The following is a 19,453-nucleotide window of genomic DNA, read 5'->3' as shown; positions in this document are numbered from 1 at the left end:
TGTTTCGCGACGATTTTTGATATTTCGAGTTCGATGAACGATGATTGGAGAATGATAGAATTCCTAATCAAATTACTTTTAGTCCTAACTACTATATCTAACATACAAGCATCCTTACACCACAATTTACATTCGATTTCGATTGAGTTTGATTCACCTTTGAGTCTTGATTGATTTGATTGATTCACCACACACTTTAACATAAAAAGTAAACATGCACAAGTAACACGTAAGGCACACACACGTATAAAAAGTACTAAAATCCCCACACTTGAGTTCGATGATTGATTTGATTAGTTTGATTATTGATTGACTAGCTTTATTGCATTGTTACTTCCTACCATTTACAGTCGGTCGTTGATTCACAGTTCGATTATCGGTCGATTAGTTTGATTATACAACACTTACTCCAAATAATATGAAAATCAAAATGAAACTAAAATGAAATTAATCTTTATTAATCTTTAATTCCAATAACAGTCAACTCTTGACTTTGACTTTGACTTTTGGAAAACACGGGGTGTTACAGTCTCCCCTCCTTTAGGGAATTTCGTCCCGAAATTAGGCCGAGAACCGTACATCGCCGTGTGATTTTACCAATTTGATGCTTCAGATCTAACTGAACAACTGCGGGTACTTGGCCTTCATGTCACTTTCGAGTTCCCAAGTGAACTCCGCGCCTCGTTTGCCTTCCCATCGTACTTTTACAATAGGAATGCGAGAGCGTCTGAGTTGCTTGGTCTGTCGGTCCATGATTTCGACAGGCTTTTCCACGAAGTGTAGAGTCTCATTGACCTGAAGATCGTCGAGTGGTATTATTGCGTCGTGGTCGGCTACGCATTTTCGAAGGTTTGAAATATGGAAAGTCGGGTGGACATTGCTGAGTTCCTCCGGTAATTCGAGTTTGTAGGCAACTTTACCGATTCTTTCCAGAATCTTAAAAGGTCCAACAAATCGAGGCGCAAGTTTCCCTCTTTTGCCGAATCGGACTACTCCCTTCCAAGGTGATACCTTTAGGAGCACGTAGTCGCCAACTGCAAATTCGCGGGGCCTGCGTCGTTTATCGGCGTACATCTTTTGTCTGTCCCGGGCCTTTACCAAATTTTCCCTTATCTGGTGGATCTTGTCAGTCGTTTCTTGCAGAATCTCGGGCCCAGTCAATTGTGAATGACCGACCTCGTGCCATACAATAGGCGAGCGACATCTCCTACCATACAAGGCTTCGAAAGGTGCCATTTCGATGCTGGAGTGATAGCTATTATTGTACGAAAATTCGACCAACGGTAGGTGTTTGCTCCAACTACCACCAAAATCGATAACACACGCACGGAGCATGTCTTCAATAGTACGAATCGTTCTTTCAGTCTGCCCGTCGGTTTGCGGGTGGAATGCGGTACTCAAATTCAGCGTCGTACCTAGAGCTGCTTGAAAAGTTTCCCACAATCTCGATGTAAACCGAGCATCGCGATCCGAAATGATGTCTCGAGGCGTACCATGATTCTTAATGATCTCGTCGGTGTAGATTTGGGCTAGCTTGGCCACCTTATAGTCTTCTCGTATTGGCAAAAAGTGGGCTGATTTGGTTAGACGGTCGACTATAACCCAAATACTGTCGTGACCTGATGGCGTGGTCGGAAGCTTAGTTATGAAATCCATAGCTATGCTTTCCCACTTCCATACGGGTATCGGCGGTTGTTCGAGTAAGCCTGAAGGTCTTTGGTGTTCAGCCTTGACTCTTGCACAAGTTAAACAGCTACCAACATATAGAGCAATATCCCTTTTCATCCCAGGCCACCAGTACTTGTAGCGAAGGTCCTGGTACATTTTATCCGCACCGGGATGAATGGAATATCGGGATTTGTGGGCTTCGTTCATGATAATCTTTCGCAAATCTGTCCTCCTCGGAACCCAGATTCGGTCCAGATAATAGAATATCCCGTTGGCTTTGCTCACGAGCTGAGTTCCATCGTGATAGATTCGTTCTTTCTTCAACGTACGCTCGTTAAAGCAAGCGTGTTGTGCTTCGCGGATGAGAGCTTCGAGATTATACTGAGCCTGGATGTTTCGAACACCTATCACGTAATTCTTTCTACTGAGGGCGTCTGCAACTACATTCGCCTTGCCTGGGTGATAACGGATCTCACAGTCGTAGTCGTTGAGAAGTTCTACCCATCGGCGTTGACGCATATTGAGTTCTCTCTGGTTAAAGATATGTTGTAGGCTCTTGTGATCGGTGAAGATCGTACACTTTGTACCATACAGGTAGTGTCGCCAAATCTTTAAGGCAAAGACAACTGCGCCTAGCTCGAGGTCATGGGTTGTATAGTTCTTCTCGTGGATTTTGAGCTGTCGAGATGCGTAAACTATAACCTTGTCTCGTTGCATGAGAACACAGCCAAGTCCAAGGTTTGAAGCATCACAATAGACAACGAAGTCATCGCTTCCGTCCGGCAGTGTAAGAACTGGTGCATGGCACAGCATGTGTTTGAGGGTTTGGAAAGCAGTCTCCTGCGCGGTTCCCCACACAAAAGGCTTGTCTTTATGAGTAAGGGAGGTAAGCGGTACAGCAATCTTTGAGAATCCTTCGATGAATCGTCGGTAGTAACCAGCTAATCCGAGAAAAGAGCGAACTTCTGACGGATTCTTTGGCGTAACCCATCCCTTGACTGCCTCAATCTTTGCAGGATCAACGTGTATACCCCGACTATTCACAATGTGACCCAGAAATTGAACCTCCTCCAACCAGAACTCACACTTGGAGAATTTGGCGTAGAGTTGGTTTCCCTGAAGCAACTCGAGAACCAATCGCAAATGCTGCGCATGTTCGGCCCTCGATTTGGAATAGATCAGGACATCGTCGATAAATACAATGACGAAACGGTCTAAGAACGGTTTACACACGCGATTCATCAGATCCATAAAGACCGCGGGTGCGTTGGTCAAACCAAAAGGCATGACAACAAATTCGTAGTGGCCATATCGGGTTCGAAAAGCGGTTTTGGGTATGTCTTCCTCCTGAATCCGCAACTGATGGTAGCCTGAACGTAGATCAATCTTGGAGAAACACTGAGCACCTTGTAGTTGGTCAAACAGATCATCGATTCTTGGTAAGGGGTATCGGTTCTTGATGGTCAGCTTGTTCAATTCCCGGTAGTCGATGCACATTCGGAACGACCCGTCCTTCTTTTTAACGAAAAGGACTGGCGCGCCCCATGGAGAAGTGCTCGGGCGAATGAAGCCTTTTTCAAGTAACTCTTGGAGTTGGTTTGAGAGTTCTCGCATCTCAGATGGAGCGAGTCGATACGGAGCTTTGGCCACTGGGTTGGCTCCTGGAATAAGGTCGATTCGAAAGTCGATATCACGACTTGGAGGTAATCCAGGAAGATCATCAGGGAACACCTGAGGAAATTCTCGGACAACGGGGACATCCTTGACTTCAACTTTCTTTTTCCTGTCCGTCTCAGCTACTACAATGTTGGCCAAGAAGGCTCGATATTCCTTGCGGAGATATTTGCGAGCTTGAAGACAGGACATGAGCTTGAGATCTCTTGCAGTAGTTTCACCATAAACACATAGAATATCACCACTAGCTAGCACAAAACGAATCATCTTGTCGGAACACACAACTTCAGCACGGTTTTCACGAAGAAAGTCCATGCCTACTATGACATCGAAACTTCCGAGCTGCATCGGAATGAGATTAATCGGGAATATATGATTGTTGAGCTCGAGAGTACAATCACGGAGCACAGAATTGACAGCAATGGTTCTTCCGGTAGCGACTTCTACTTCGAAGGGTGTCGAAAGATAAGAGCGCTTACGTCTAAGAAGCTTCTCAAATTCAAATGACACAAAGCAGTTATCGGCTCCAGTATCAAACAAACATGATGCATATATACCATTCACAAGGAACGTACCATTGACCACGTTGTTGTCAGCTTGAGCCTGGCGTGCATTGATGTTGAAAGTTCTGGCGTGAGCGGCTTGTTGTTGAGGCTGTGGTTGTTGCTGCTGGGGTTGTTGAGCTTCTTGTTTCACCACCCTGTTCGGGCACCGGTTTGCGAAGTGGTTAGGGTCACCACATGCAAAGCAGGTCCGAACATTGTTTGCCGGGGCCTGTGCAGCTTGAGGAGCTTGAGGAGCAGGGAGTAGAGCCTGGTTGACAGCGGCTTGAGCTTGAGCTTGACGGGGACCATAGCGACAACTCGCAGTGAAATGCCCGTAAACATTGCAGTGGGCACAGTAACGGCAAGCCACACCCACCGGGTGATGATAAGAACATGCAGCACAGAGTGGGTGGGGGCCGGTGTACGCACGCTTTGCTGGCGGCGCATTGATCACTGGCGCTGAACGCTGTGGCTGTTGCTGCTGGGCTGGTACAGACTGTAGTGGAGCAGCAGTGGTTGCGGCAGCGCAACTTTTGTTCTTCTTTCTTCTTCTTGAAGACTTGGAGGCTTGAGCAGTAGGGTTGTCGGTTGATGCGGTAGTAACTTGATGCAGGGACTTGACTTGCTTATCCCAGAAACCAGCCTTCACCCGCTTGTCATTAATCTCAGCGGCGAGCAGGTAGGTCTCCTCAATCGTTGCGGGCTTTGAAGCTAGGACAAAATCCGCTACACAGTCAGGAAGAGCGCGGATGTATTTCTTGATGGTCATGTCGGGAGTCTTGACCTGGTCTGGACAGATGATGCTTAACTGCTTGAAGCGAGCAGTGAGACCGGCGTTGTCACCCTTGTCTTGTTTAATACCCCAGAATTCATCCTCCAACTTTTGACGCTCATGGGAGGGACAGTATTCCTCGATCATGATTTCCTTCAGCTTCTTCCATGACAGAGCATAGGCTGCGTCGTTTCCGCGCTTGTTTCTTTCAGCAGTCCACCAGTCCAAAGCACGGGACTGGAAGACGCCAGTAGCATTGAGAGTCCGGAGATTATCTGGGCATCCACTTTGACGAAAGGTGACTTCTATCGAGTCAAACCAGTGAAACATAGCCGTTGGACCATCCTCACCGGTGAACTCTTTTGGTCCACATGCCTTAAATTGCTTGAAGCTAAAAGCAGTCTTGCTGGATTCTTTCGGAGCATCAGCTTGTGACATCTCAGATGATTTGCTGGCGTTCTCATAAACCTCACTCACGGCCTTCGCCACGGTCTTAGAGATGATAGCAGCCAGACGTCGATCTCTTTTCTCCTGGCGGGTAAGACGCGAGCGCGATCTGGGTTGTCCAGATGACGACATGGTCTGCAATAGACATCGTCACAGGCTCAACACAGCGAATTCGAGTCTCACACGTTCTTAGATTTCTAAAGCTTAGAATCACGTCGCATCTCTCATCACGTAACACATATAATCACATAAGCACATAATCATAGGGGCACATAAGCACAGAAGCAATTAGAGCACATAAGCAATTAAGCAAATAGAGCACTTAATTTCCTAAACACGTACGCACTTTTATCACAGAGGTAGTTAATGTCACGTAATTCCTCCTAACAGTACTTAGTAGCACATTTAGTTTCCTGACTACCTCTAAGTTTTGAATATACAACACATCGAGTAGTATAGTATGGCGTAGCGTAGCTTAGCATATTGGTTTCGTTTAGATCACATCAACAGGGATTCGGATCGAGATAGGATAGCAATAGAAGTTACGCAGATCGATAAACATTGGAGTAACCAACAAATCTTAAAAAAACACATAAACAGGTAAATCATATAAAATCAACGAAGCAACACTCAAAATCGGAAAATGGATTGTCTGCGGCTACTAGACTTTGACTAACCATGGCAATTTAACTATTCACAGTTGACTTGTCGTCACTTTCGACTCTAGGGGACATGTTTCTGCCTCGATTCTTGGGCATTATGCATGCGCATTCTAGGCCATACTCGTGAGTTCAGGTCGTTGGAGTCCGTCAATTGCCTTGGCGAGATAAAATAAAGTTATTCCAACTTTATTTTAAGAAAATTTAGAGGAAAGTTTTCATCAAATTATGGGTTTCAGCCCTGATTTGGTATAATTCTCCCCCGTTTATTGATAGACATTCACACAAAATAATGGGCAAAAATTCGTAATTTAGGCAGGAATTTGCGGGTTTCACTCCTAATCCCGTCCAAATTACAAAATTTGGCTCGGAGTTCGGATGTAATGATAGAATAGAAGGAAACAACATAAAATAAACACATAAACTTGGTCTCTTGGTTCCTAACTATAGTCTAGGTCTCTAAGACAGCGATCCGGACTAGATCGTGTCTAACCTAATTCCCTATAGTTATGGCTCTGATACCAATCTGTCACACCCCAACCGATGGCGGAATCATCGGGGCGCGGCACTGAGCGAAACAGATTGTTCAGAAGTTTCCACAACAACTATCATACAATTCAGTTATATAACACGTCCCATACCGTGTCCCAAATAATAACAAGTTATCATAGAAATCAACTAAACAATATGGGAACTGTTCCGACAACTCAAATTCTTAATTATTACAGACCAAATGTAAATATTGTTTTAAGACCTCTAGACGGCTATCCGTAAATCTTACTGACTACAGGTGCCAGTACAAGATCTACAGATAATTATGGCCCTGGGACAGGTACGTGGACACTGTCCTAAGGTCACAGGCTCCTAGAAGCTTATTATTGCCTCGCTTCCCTAGCACGCTAGTAGCTTAAACACCTGTCACATACGTTAAAATAAAAGTCAATACATATAATGTAAAGGTGAGTACACAAGTTTGATATAGCATATAGAGTTCGAATAGTTTACGCATAACCAAGCACGTACACAAGGGCAAACGATGCATGTAAATTATCAACATGGGACCATCGATACCAACGACTTCGGGTTGACTGTCCGAGACAGTTCGCAATACATGATTACCACCGTAATCCATGCAAGTAATTGTCCTTAGCAACCCCCGTGTGAACGGGTGCTGAGTCCAAACTATAGTACTACGTTGCTAAAGCAGGTAGATAGCACTCCACGTGTAAACATAATAAACAGCAATCATTTAGACAAGAATACATGCAAGTAGGTTAGCGTTCAAATAGTTTGTGTTGTTTGTGAATTTGATAGATTACGTATGTAACACCCAAAAGTGCTGAAAGCAAAAAGGGATCGAGTATACTCACAGTGGTTGATTGTGGATTGAAGGGAGCACTGAGAATAGGTTAGCCTGAATAGTTCGATAACACAACGATGAGTAACGCGGAAAAAAGTAAACAATGTACTTGGATCGAGTAGGCCATTCGATCGGACAGCAGTTCGATCGGGTGGGCTGTTCGATTGGTTTGAAGGTCCGTTCGAACATCCATTCGATCGGCTGGCTGGCTCGATCGGCTGGTTCCTTCAAGTGGATTGTTTCTTCCTTTGATGAGAAGGATGTGTTTGTGTATGATGGTTTGTACTACCTTTCAAGTTGGCCGATCGAACAGCTGTTCGATCGGTTAGCCCAACCGATCGGCTAGCACTTTGTTGTTTTCAAATATGTCACTCGATCGGCTGGTATGTTCGATCGAATGACATTCCAATGTTTCGAAAAGTCTAAGTGTTGAAGTATAGTATTTCATGATTCGAACAGTAATGATTACAATCGAGTGGCGTAGTCGATCGAACAGTACCTCGTCAATACTACACTTCATGAGTTTGTGGGACTAAGTGCTAGTCGATCGGTTAGCCTAGCCGATCGGCTGGCATAGTCGTTCGGTTGGGCTGTTCGATCGAACAGCCTAGCCGTTCGGCCAGCTTCTCGATTCGGTTAACCTTTCACTTAACACTTAGTTATTCCCGTTAGCTGTTGGTGTTTTAGAGATATTTTGACTACGAGTCGAACCACGAAGCTGAAGTCCCTACTTAGTCTACTGACTCGAGCAGGAATCACCCAAGCTCGGCCAGAGGCGGTTTGGAACTTAAGTTTAACGTTTAACCCGAAATCGGTATATCTCTCGGTGAAACCCGAATCTTGAACCATGTGTTTGTTTAGATTGATTTGTAAATCGGTTCAAGTCTCGTTTTCACCTTTTTGAGTGTAAAAGAGTTGAAAGATAGATGAAAACCCATCTTCCAATCCTTTTCCACCGTGAAATGTTAAGATCTTTGGAAGATTTTAGGTTATTTATGTGGAAATCGGTTAGATCTAGCTTATTCATGGTTGAATGAAGTCAAGAACATGAAGTTCTTGATGAACACCAAGAACACCATGATGACATCACTCAAGAACACCTAAATCTTGGTGATTTCATGGTTGAAATTCAGATTTTGAAAGATAGAAAGATGGAGAATCGATTAATGAACAAAAACGTACAAAGATTAGAGCGAAATACTTACCGGTTTGAGAGAAATCTGAGATTTAGTGAGAAGAAGAGGCTGGTCGGTCAGAGCTTTTCCAAAAGTGGAAAGGTTGACAAAGACAGCCCTATTTATAGGCTTCCAAAAGAGGAAAGGGTCAGCTGATCGAACAGCATCCTTGATCGAACAGCCGTCTGATCGAACAGCCTGTTCGATCGGCTAGCCTGTTCGATCAGGTTGCCCTGTTCGATTGGCTAGCCTGTTCGATCAGGTTACCCTGTTCGATCGGCTAGCCTGTTCGATCAGGTTACCCTGTTCGATCGGCTAGCCTGTTCGATCAGGTTGCCCTGTTCGATCGGCTTGCCTGGTTTTGAGTGTTTCGCGACGATTTTTGATATTTCGAGTTCGATGAACGATGATTGGAGAATGATAGAATTCCTAATCAAATTACTTTTAGTCCTAACTACTATATCTAACATACAAGCATCCTTACACCACAATTTAGATTCGATTTCGATTGAGTTTGATTCACCTTTGAGTCTTGATTGATTTGATTGATTCACCACACACTTTAACATAAAAAGTAAACATGCACAAGTAACACGTAAGGCACACACACGTATAAAAAGTACTAAAATCCCCACACTTGAGTTCGATGATTGATTTGATTAGTTTGATTATTGATTGACTAGCTTTATTGCATTGTTACTTCCTACCATTTACAGTCGGTCGTTGATTCACAGTTCGATTATCGGTCGATTAGTTTGATTATACAACACTTACTCCAAATAATATGAAAATCAAAATGAAACTAAAATGAAATTAATCTTTATTAATCTTTAATTCCAATAACAGTCAACTCTTGACTTTGACTTTGACTTTTGGAAAACACGGGGTGTTACAATCCTGCCCAGTCTGCATCAGTATAGGCAACCAGACGTAAGTGAGGAACCGGACCCAGATGAAGACCAAAATCTGCAGTACCCTGAAGATAGCGTATGATGCGCTTCAAGGCATTCCAATGATCGAGTCGAGGAGCGTGCATATGCATGCAAATCTGCTGAACAACATAATAGATGTCTGGTCGAGTAAAGGTGAGATATTGTAAAGATCCGACAAGACTACGATAGGTAGACGGATCATCATGAAGCGGTCCGGAGTCGGCAGATAACTTGGACTGCGTATCAACCGGTGTAGCAACCGGTTTGCAGGAGTCCATAGATGCCCGATGAAGGATGTCTTTAACATACGTATGCTGAGATAAAAACATATTATCGCCTTCCCTGGTCACCTGTATTCCCAGGAAATAAGAAAGAGGCCCCAAATCTTTCATAGCAAATTCACTGGACAACGTATGTAGCAACCGTTTACGAAGAGCCTCGGTGGACATGGTAAGAATAATGTCGTCCACATAGATGATAAGAAAAACAATGTCAGAACCATGATGGTAAATAAATAGAGAGTTGTCAGACTTGCTTTGGCGAAACCCCTGTAGAGTAACAAGGTCGGTGAACCGCTGGTACCAGGCCCGGGGAGCTTGTTTGAGACCATATAAGGACTTCCTGAGTAGACAAACATGGTCAAGAAAGTCTCTGTGACGAAACTCCATGGGTTGATGCATGTAAACCGTTTCTTCTAAATTACCATGCAAGAAAGCGCTAGTACCGTCCAACTAATGAATCTGCCAAGACTCGGACAAAGCAAGAGAAAGAACCAGACGAATAGTGGACGGTTTAACAACAGGGCTAAAAGTGTTGCCACAGTCGATGCCCGTCTGCAGCTTACGACCATCACAAACCAAACGAGCTTTGTAACACTCCAAACTGCCGTCAGACCTGAATTTATGTTTAAATAACCACAAGCTACGTATAATGTTCATGTCAGGTGTCCGGGGTACAAGCTCACAGGTCTTGTTTTTAATAAGTGCACTAAATTCATTGGACATGGCATTATACCACTCTGGAGAGGACAAGGCAACCTGTGGACTCTTAGGAATGGGGACAATATGTGAAGCATGGAGATTAAAAATTTGCTTCGGTTTGACAATACTGCTCATAGAGCGAGTGTGATGGTTCGAGTGGTGGGAGGAGGGGGTGGTGTAGGCGGATTGGGCATGTGAACGGCTGGGTTGGGAGAGGTGGTTTGGGGTGTAGCTGTGGGTTTGGATTGGGCCGAGGAGGGGGTGAAGATTGGGCAATGGGCGGGAGTGGGTGTTAGGCCTGGGGAGATTGTGATTGTGGTTGTGGGCCGAGGTAGGTGGAGGCAGGAGAGTGGGTGGGAGTTTGGATTGGGTGTATTGGGCTGGTGGGTGTGTTGGGCGGGTCTGTAGTAGGTGCGGTAGGGGGTGGGTTAGTATATTTGGGTTTGTGGGAGTTGTGTAGATAATCCCACACTAATGGGTTGATGGTCGGGTTTAAGAAATCGTAGGAGGGTGGTTTAGTTGGTGACTATATGGTGTAGGGAAAGATGGATTCCTCAAAGTGGACGTGCCTTGAAATAATTAGTTGATGAGAAGTAATATCAAGACACTTGAAGCCACGATGGTTCGAGGGATACCCGAGAAAAACGCAAGGATGTGACCGAAAGTCGAGTTTATGTATGGTTGTAGAAGGGGTGAGAGGGTAACACAGGCATCCAAAAACACGAAGATGTTTGTATTCAGGAGTACAGTTGTAAAGTAAGGTGGTGGGAGATTTAAAATGGTGAGATTTGCTTGGTAAAATGTTTAGAAGATAGGTGGCGGTTTCTAGGGCATGATGCCACATGTTAGGGGGGAGAGAGCCTTGGGCGAGAAGGGTGCGGACCATGTTGTTGACGGTGCGGATTTTGCGTTCCGCTTTGCCGTTTTGTGAAGAGGTGTAAGGACAAAAGAAGCGGAATTGCATGCCATTATGTTTGCAAAAATTGTAGAAATTTTGGTTTGCGTATTCTTTGCCATTGTCACATTGAAATTGTTTGATTTTACGCTCAAATTGGGTATGAATTAAATTGTGGAGTGTGGTAAATGTGTGAAACACTTGGGATTTTGTGGCTATGGGGAAGGTCCAAAAAAAATTGGTAAAATCATCCAAAAAGAGGATGTAATATTTGTGACCACCCGTACTGAGTACGGGTGATGTCCATAGGTCACTATGGACAATGTCAAAAGCTGAACGGGAACAATTAATAGAATCATAAAACGACAATTTAACACTTTTACCAAAAATGCAAGATTGACAAAGTGTTTTATTAAATTTTCCAAAATCAACAAAAGAAGATAGTTTCAAAGACTGTAATAAATTGTTGCCAGGATGACCCAAACGTTGATGCCAGTGATCTTGAGACACAGCAGCAAAAGCAGATGGTGGAGTAGGTTGGAGGGGAAGAGGTGTTGTCAAAGGATAAAGATCGCCTGTGCTATTGCATCGTAGGATAGGAGCCCGAGTTTTGATATCCTTCACAAAAACACCAAACGGATCAAATTCAACAGAAACTACGTTATCAGTGGTAAGGCGTCGGACGAAAATAAGGCATCCAAAAAGAGGATGTAATATTTGTGACCACCCGTACTGAGTACGGGTGATGTCCATAGGTCACTATGAACAACGTCAAAAGCTGACGGGAACAATTAATAGAATCATAAAACGGCAATTTAACACTTTTACCAAAAATGCAAGATTGACAAAGTGTTTTATTAAACTTTACAAAATTAACAAAAGAAGATAGTTTCAAAGACTGTAATAAATTGTTTCCAGGATGACCCAAACGTTGATGCCAACGATCTTAAGACTTAGCAGCAAAAGCAGATGGTGGAGTAGGTTGGAGGGGAAGAGGTGCTGTCAAAGGATAAAGATCGTCTGTGTTATTGCATCGTAGGATAGGAGCCCGAGTTTTGAGTTCCTTCACAAGAAAACCAAACGGATCAAATTCAACAGAAACTAAGTTATCGGTGGTAAGGCGTCGGACGGAAATAAGGTTTTTGATTATGTTTGGGGCAAACAATAAATTGTTAAGTTTAAGTGGTGGGTAGGGAGGAGGCAGGATTTGGTTGCCTTGTGCCAAAACAGGGATAGTCATGCCATTACCAACGACAATGTTTTTATTAGTACACTTACTAAAATTAGACGGGGAGTATATACCTTGCTCATTAGTAGAGTGAGAAGTAGCTCTTGTATCCATCAATCCATGGTCCGGCTAATTGAGTGCCAAAGAATAAAGAGCCTACTCGATGTCGGTAGGTGAGTAGCTTGCGTAATATGCCTGATTAGGTCGTGGGCCCCTGATGCCTTGAGAAGATTGATTGTTGGGTCTCGACGGGTATGGACAGGTGGGTTGGGCCGAGTTGTTAGTGTTGAGAAGACTGGCCCACTAGGAAGCAGTCCAGTTGCTCGTGAACACAATGTAGGGGTGGGCCGGGTTTTGTTGTTGGTTGGAGTACCGATTGCCGCCACGTCCAGAAAAAGAACGACCGCGGCCGCGTCTGCCTCTGTTACGACCACGTCCCATGTCGGACGGCTGGAAAAACATGGTCTGTTGGGTGTTGTTCGGCGACGAGGTTGCTGTGGTGGTGGCGAGGGCAGTGGTTGCAGCTTGTGAACCCCGGGTTACATGTCTCTTCTTCTTTTGTTCTTCCATGTTAAGACGAGATCGAACCTCGTTGAAATCCGGTAGAGGATCACGGTTTTGTAGAACGGTGGATATGCTGTCATACTGCTCGGTAAGACCAGTAAGAATCTTGATAACTAACATCCGGTCATCAACCGGAGACCCAACGCTCTTGAGTTGATCGGCGAGATGTTTTGCATGCTGGCAGTATTCGGCCATGTTGGAAAAATTTTCGAGGGATAAATTAGCAAATTCTTGACCGAGAAAAATTGCTCTAGTGTTTTTCGTTGTCGTTGAACTCACTCTCGACAGCAAGCCAAGCATTATGAGCAGTCTAACCTGGTTGCAGAATGATGTGTAGAAGAGGCGCGGAGATGGTGGCATAAATCCACTGGAGGACAACAACATTCAGTTGATTCCATAGGGTTTCGGCTGCCCGGGCATCAGCCTCGGCTTTGGCAGCAGCTGTCAAATCAGAAGTTTCAGCGGCTGGCTTGGTAGCGGCTTGTTTGGGCGATAGGTGATCGAGCACTTCATAGATTTGACAGTGCACCTTGAAGAGGGTTTTCCAAGTGGTATAGTGGGTTGAATCTTTTTCAAGAATAATGGGTACATGTGTTTTGATGTTAGAAACAGTAAGGGCAAGTTGAAGTTTGGACTCCATGAGTATAGAAGAGAAGAAAGAGATGCAGGAAGGAAGAGCCGAAGGCCGGAGAAGGAAGGGCAGCCGGCGACGATTAGGGTTTAGATAGGGGAGGATCGATGTAGGTATGATACCATAAAAGAGGTTGATTCAACTTGCCAATTCTCATTGATCCAAAGTCAATATATAGTACAAACTAAATCTCCTATATTGGTGGAGATATCTATACATTAAATGACCAATTTAATTTACTAATTATACAAGATACTATTAACGAACATATTTACATGTGAACAAATATAAATAAAAAATTAATAAAATGCTTAATTATTACTAAAATCAAACATTTTAATTCTCATTATTCACCCCCACTCTTTACTCTACAATTTCTATTTTTTTAAATACAAATAGTATAAACGATTTTAAATCAATTATCCAACAAAAAAAAAATATTTGCTAAACATAAACGTAAAAAACACATATCTATTTGCCAAAAGTAACTAATCGATGTACATGTGAAAGTCATTTATGATACAAAATCTAAAACCTGATAATTTGCTAAAAATAAATGAGAAATAAAGATATCCACTGATCATCATTATCGCGTAACTAAAGTATGTAATTATATTTCGCCTGAGTACCCAATTCAAGCACGTGCAAATGTCATTTACTATACCAAAAAACACTTTATTTTCAATAAAATCTATATCGGAATGTTGAACCAAAATTTTAAAACATAATTGTGTATTTAAAGTTTTATAAATAAATAAATAGGGAATAAAATTTAATAGTGAAAAACTAACAATGAAAAAATATTTAAAAATGAAATGCCAACGTTACAATGTATAGTGTAATATATATATATATATATATATATATATATATATATATATATATATATATAGAGAGAGAGAGAGAGAGAGAACATTAATTATTGCGAGAACAAAAAGAAAACTCTAAATCACTAGATTTTATGATTTAAAGTTCATATTTTTTAAATTTTATATTTCCTACATTTGTATGTATATTATATATGCTTGGAAAACCTTATATTTTTACCTATATTTAGCCTACAGGTAATTTAACCTACATAGAATGCACATATGTGTAGGTTATATAAAAAAATAAAAAATTGTCATATTTTGTTTTAAATTCTAGTGTGAGAAACAATAAATGTTCCATTTGTAATATTTTCCTTTACTTTTTAGGTTTTTAGGATTGAAAAATTGGGTGATTTATTTTGTTCTCGCAATATTTAGTGTTCTGCGTAGAACCTTCCCCCCATATATATATATATATATATATATATATATATAGGTATCGGGAGAAAACCCTCTTAATTGAGAAAACCTAGGAAACTCTAACCTCCCGACATTTTTTGATTTTGAAAAAAAATAACACATCTAATTAGGGCTGTAAAGGAACTGCACGTTCAGCGAATAGTTGGTGAACCGTTCGGCGGGAAGTTCATTTATGTCCGTTCGTTTAATAAACGAACGAACATGAACAAGAAATTTCGTCGATTAGTTAAATGAACGAACATGAACAGAGGTCTCGTTCGTTCGATTGTGTCCGTGAACGTTCGGTAAGGTGTTCAACGTTCATGAACGTGTTAGTGAACATTCGTTGATTTGCGTTCGTTTATGTTTATATGTTTGTGTTTTAATTGAAGATCTTTGTACTTTCTTATATTTTTATCTGTATTTTTTATATTATTAAACTTTTATTTATTTTATTTCCCTAACAATTAAACTAGGAAACCCACTTTCACGGTTTCACCTTGTTTATGCATTATTTCCCTTTCATTTCTCATTATTTACATCCATGAATACAATCGACCTCCATTCCACAATGAGGGATTCAAGTTCGAGTGCTACTCTATGGGCCATCTACCTTTATCCTTCGTCGCATTCGCCAAATTTATTTGTGTTTGTTTGCATTCGTGAACCGTTCGCGAACACGCTCATTTCCTTAATGAACGAACATGAACATAAAATCTCGTTCGGTAAGTGTTCATGAACCATTCGTGAACACATTCGTTCGGTTCGTTTACACCCCTACATCTAATATACATGTTTTTGAGAGTTTTGAGCAAAAAATACTAAAAAGCGTAGAGTGGATATTTAAAAAAAATAAACAAATTTTACGCAACGCGACTGTAATATATGTTACACATGAACGTAACATATGTTACACAAAAACTTGTTTATTTTTTTTAAAAATCTAGCCGACGCTTTTTAGATTTTTTTTGCTCAAACACTTAAAAACATGTATATTACAAGTGTATTTTTTTTTCAAAAAAAATGTCGGGAGCTTAGACTTTCCTGGGTTTTCTTAATTAAAAGGGTTTTCTATCTATCATTTCCCTATATATATATATAACGTAAGGTTCATTTGAGAATCACTCTTTTTACGAGAACCACGAGAACCAATGTGAACACACTAAAATAAACCCACCTACCATCACCTAAACCTAAACACCCACCACTACCCAACCGCACCCGACCACAACCCAAAAACCTAAACACCCCATACACCCCCTTCCCCGCTAAAAAAAACTATACCTCACCAAAAAACCTAACCCCCACACCCCAAAGACCTAAAAAAACTAACCATCCCCCCCCTCCGCAAAAATAAAAAAAAAAATCTAAAAAAAACCTAACCCCCTCCCCCTCCCCCTCCCCAAAACCTAAAAAAACTAACTCCCCTACCTCCCACCCACCAAAAACCTAAAAAAAACTTAACCACCCACCCAAAAAAAAAAATGCTAAATTTTTTAAGTGTGGAAAGGTAGCATTTTTTATAAAAAAAAAAAAAAAACATTTTTGTGTGTTTTTAAGTTTTTTAGGTATTTTTTTTGTTGTGTTCACATTAGTTCTCGCGGCTCTCGCAATAAAAGGTGTTTTCTAACGGATCCTTATCCCATATATATATATATATATATATATATATATATATATATATATATATATATATATATATATATATATATAGAGAGAGAGAGAGAGAGAGAGAGAGAGAGAGAGAAAGTGTATTGTACAATCTGGGTTAACGTACGGTGCGTACGCTGGGAAAATATAACGTGCGTGATTAGGGTTTTTCCCCATGCATGATTTCTGATTTTGTACATGCGTGATTAGGGTTTTTGAGTTTTATAACGTGCGTAATTTCCCAGCGTACACATCATACGTTAAGGAACATTGTACGTTAACCAACCCCTATATTATATATATATATATGTGGTTTGTTAGCGTACAATTTATCTTAACGTACAATGCGTACGAGACTGAGTCACAACATGCGGCTTTTTGCTCATAACATGTGGGTTTTTTTATAAACATGCGTTTTTTATTATTTTATAACTTGCGGTTTTTATATTTTACAACATGCGGGTTTTTAGTTATGGAGTTTATAACATGCGGACTCCAAATCTCATACGCTCGTACGATAAGGTATATTGTATATTATACTTTCAAAATATATATATAGGGTAAGGTTCATGCGAGAACCACCCTTCTTGCGAGAACCTCGAGAACCAATGTGAACACAAAATAAAATCTAAAAAAAATCAAAACAGCACTTTCAATTTTTTTTAAATATTTTTCTTAAAAAATTCGCTATATTTCGTTACCATAAAAAAAAACTTTTTTTTATTAACAGTTATCCATGCACATGTGCATATGTATAATTACTTCGACAAATTCGGTAATACGTTATCAGGAATAGACAATTGCACTTTAATTTACAATACCATTCGTAATACACTACTTTTTACATTACCGATATTCAAAATGCACATGTGCATCATTAGGTATAACCATGATATAACGTGTTTTGGTACAAAAAGTTTGTGATTTTGAATGGAGAAGTAGGCCCATATACATGTTTTTTGGTTAGTTATATCTAGTGGTTGATGGTTTGGTTATAGTTGTCAATTTATGATATAATATGTTGATTGGATGGTATAAATGGTGTTTAAATACATGTAATAAAGTGAAAATATTGGTAATGGTATTGTATTATGGATGGTAGGAGGTAATGGTATTGTATTATGGATGGTAGGAGGTAATGGTAGTGTATTATGGATGATATGATAGATGAAAGAAAAAGTGTATTCAAAGTAGTGTACCAAAACACCTTATTTCATGTTGATAGATATAGATGCACATGTGCATTTCTAATATTGGTAATGTAAAAAGTATTGTATTACACATGGTAGTGTAAATGAAAGTGCAATTGTCTAATAGTTGTAATGAATTACGGAATTTGTCAAAGAAATGACAAAAATGCACATGTGCATGTTTGTGTATTATGGATGGAATGATAGATGAAAGAGAAAGTAGTGTACCAAAACACCTTATTCATGTTGATACATATAGATACACATGTGCATTTATAATATTGTTAACGTAAAAAGTAGTGTATTACACGTGGTAGTGTAAATGAAAGTGCAATTGTCTAATATTTGTAATGAATTACGAAACTGTGACTCGGAATTTTTTTTTTTTTAAATTTTTTTTATTGTAAACGAAATATAGCTATTTTTACAAAAAAAATAGTAAAAAAATTTTTTTTGGGTGTTTTTTAGATTTTTTTAGGTACTACTGTTTGTGTTCACACTGGTTCTTGCGGTTCTCGCAATAAAGGGTGGTTTCGAACGGATCGTTCTCATATATATATATATATATATATATATATAGAAATGAGATAAAACACCTAAAAGTGCGAAAACGGATCCTGGCCGAACACGTGGTGTGCGATATAATCAAGGCGGAGGGGCTTTTTTGTCCTTTTATCTTCTTTTCGAATGCGTTTCTCACAACACTGTTGTCATTTTTGGCGTGTAGGATTTTTTTTTGGCGTGTAGTTAGAAAAAATAACTACCTGGCGTTTTATTTTTTTAGATCTGTCTCGATGAATTAATCGTTTTTGTGTTACATAGTAAATATTTTGTCGGGAATTTTTTGTAATAAATGTTAATAATTAACTTTCAGTTTCTGTTTGTTCCATCTATCTGCTAAATCTGCAACACGTTTTATCATTAAGGTTTGACGTTTTGTATTAATGACATTTTAGTCGTTTTGAATGGCGTTAGCTCATTAGTTTGGCATTTTGAATTACAGCAGTAAAAAGACCATTTTACCTTTAATGAAGTACGTTTCAAGTATTAAAGTTGATATTATTTACGAAAACGCCACCACGTCAATCTAGTTCATAGATTGTTTTGATCCAACGGAAGAGGGGCGTTTTCACCGTTTTCACACTTTTAGACGTTTTCCCTAAATCCTGTCCATATATATATATATATATATATATATATATATATATATATATATATATATATAGGGGGCTGCTAGAATGAAAACCACCCCGAGTTGTAAGAACCGCGAGAACCACACCATCCGGGTCGCCGTTTACCATGATTTTTTTTACAACTAGATGTGTATATTATAAACACATCCGTAAAAAAAAAACTTAAACGCCCCCCACCCCCCCGAGGGGGTAGTTTTTTACACCACAAGTTTGGTGTTTTTATTTTTTTTTTGTTTTCTTTTTTTTCCACCAAACTTGTGGTGTAAAAAACTACCCCCTCGGGGGGGGGGGGGGGGGCGTTTAAATTTTTTTTACGGATGTGTTTATAATATACACATCTAGTTGTAAAAAAAAATCATGGTAAACGGCGACCCGGATGGTGTGGTTCTCGCGGTTCTTACAACTCGGGGTGGTTTTCATTCTAGCGGCTCCCTATATATATATCATTCTAGCGGCTCCCTATATATATATATATATATATATATATATATATATATATATATATAGGGAGCCGCTAGAATGAAAACCACCTCTAGTTGTAAGAACCGCAAGAACCACTTTCAACCAATCAGATTATGCCAACTAAAGGGTATTTTAGTCTTTTCCCCCAAATGTCAAATCC

At 40.5% G+C, this 19,453-nt stretch overlaps 2 protein-coding genes across 2 annotated transcripts; both read right to left on the bottom strand.

The window, feature by feature from the left end:
* Positions 1–12,638: 12,638 nt before the first annotated feature.
* Positions 12,639–13,094, bottom strand: LOC110906356. Its single transcript, XM_022151502.1, has one exon. The coding sequence runs from the start codon at positions 13,092–13,094 to the stop codon at positions 12,639–12,641; it is 456 nt and encodes a 151-aa protein (XP_022007194.1).
* A 115-nt stretch (positions 13,095–13,209) lies between these two features.
* LOC110906355 lies at positions 13,210–13,539 on the bottom strand. The gene has a single exon (XM_022151501.1). It carries the CDS (start codon positions 13,537–13,539, stop codon positions 13,210–13,212), a length of 330 nt encoding a protein of 109 aa, XP_022007193.1.
* Between the last annotated feature and the right edge of the window lie 5,914 nt (positions 13,540–19,453).

This window comes from Helianthus annuus, chromosome 8 (genome assembly GCF_002127325.2).
Source record: "Helianthus annuus cultivar XRQ/B chromosome 8, HanXRQr2.0-SUNRISE, whole genome shotgun sequence".
NCBI lineage: Eukaryota > Viridiplantae > Streptophyta > Magnoliopsida > Asterales > Asteraceae > Helianthus > Helianthus annuus.
This window is presented reverse-complemented; position numbering and strand designations above follow the sequence as displayed.

Excerpts from the sequence above, each read along its gene's own strand:
- LOC110906356 (XM_022151502.1), bottom strand. The coding sequence starts at position 13,094 with ATGGCCGAATACTGCCAGCATGCAAAACATCTCGCCGATCAACTCAAG.
- LOC110906355 (XM_022151501.1), bottom strand. The coding sequence starts at position 13,539 with ATGGAGTCCAAACTTCAACTTGCCCTTACTGTTTCTAACATCAAAACA.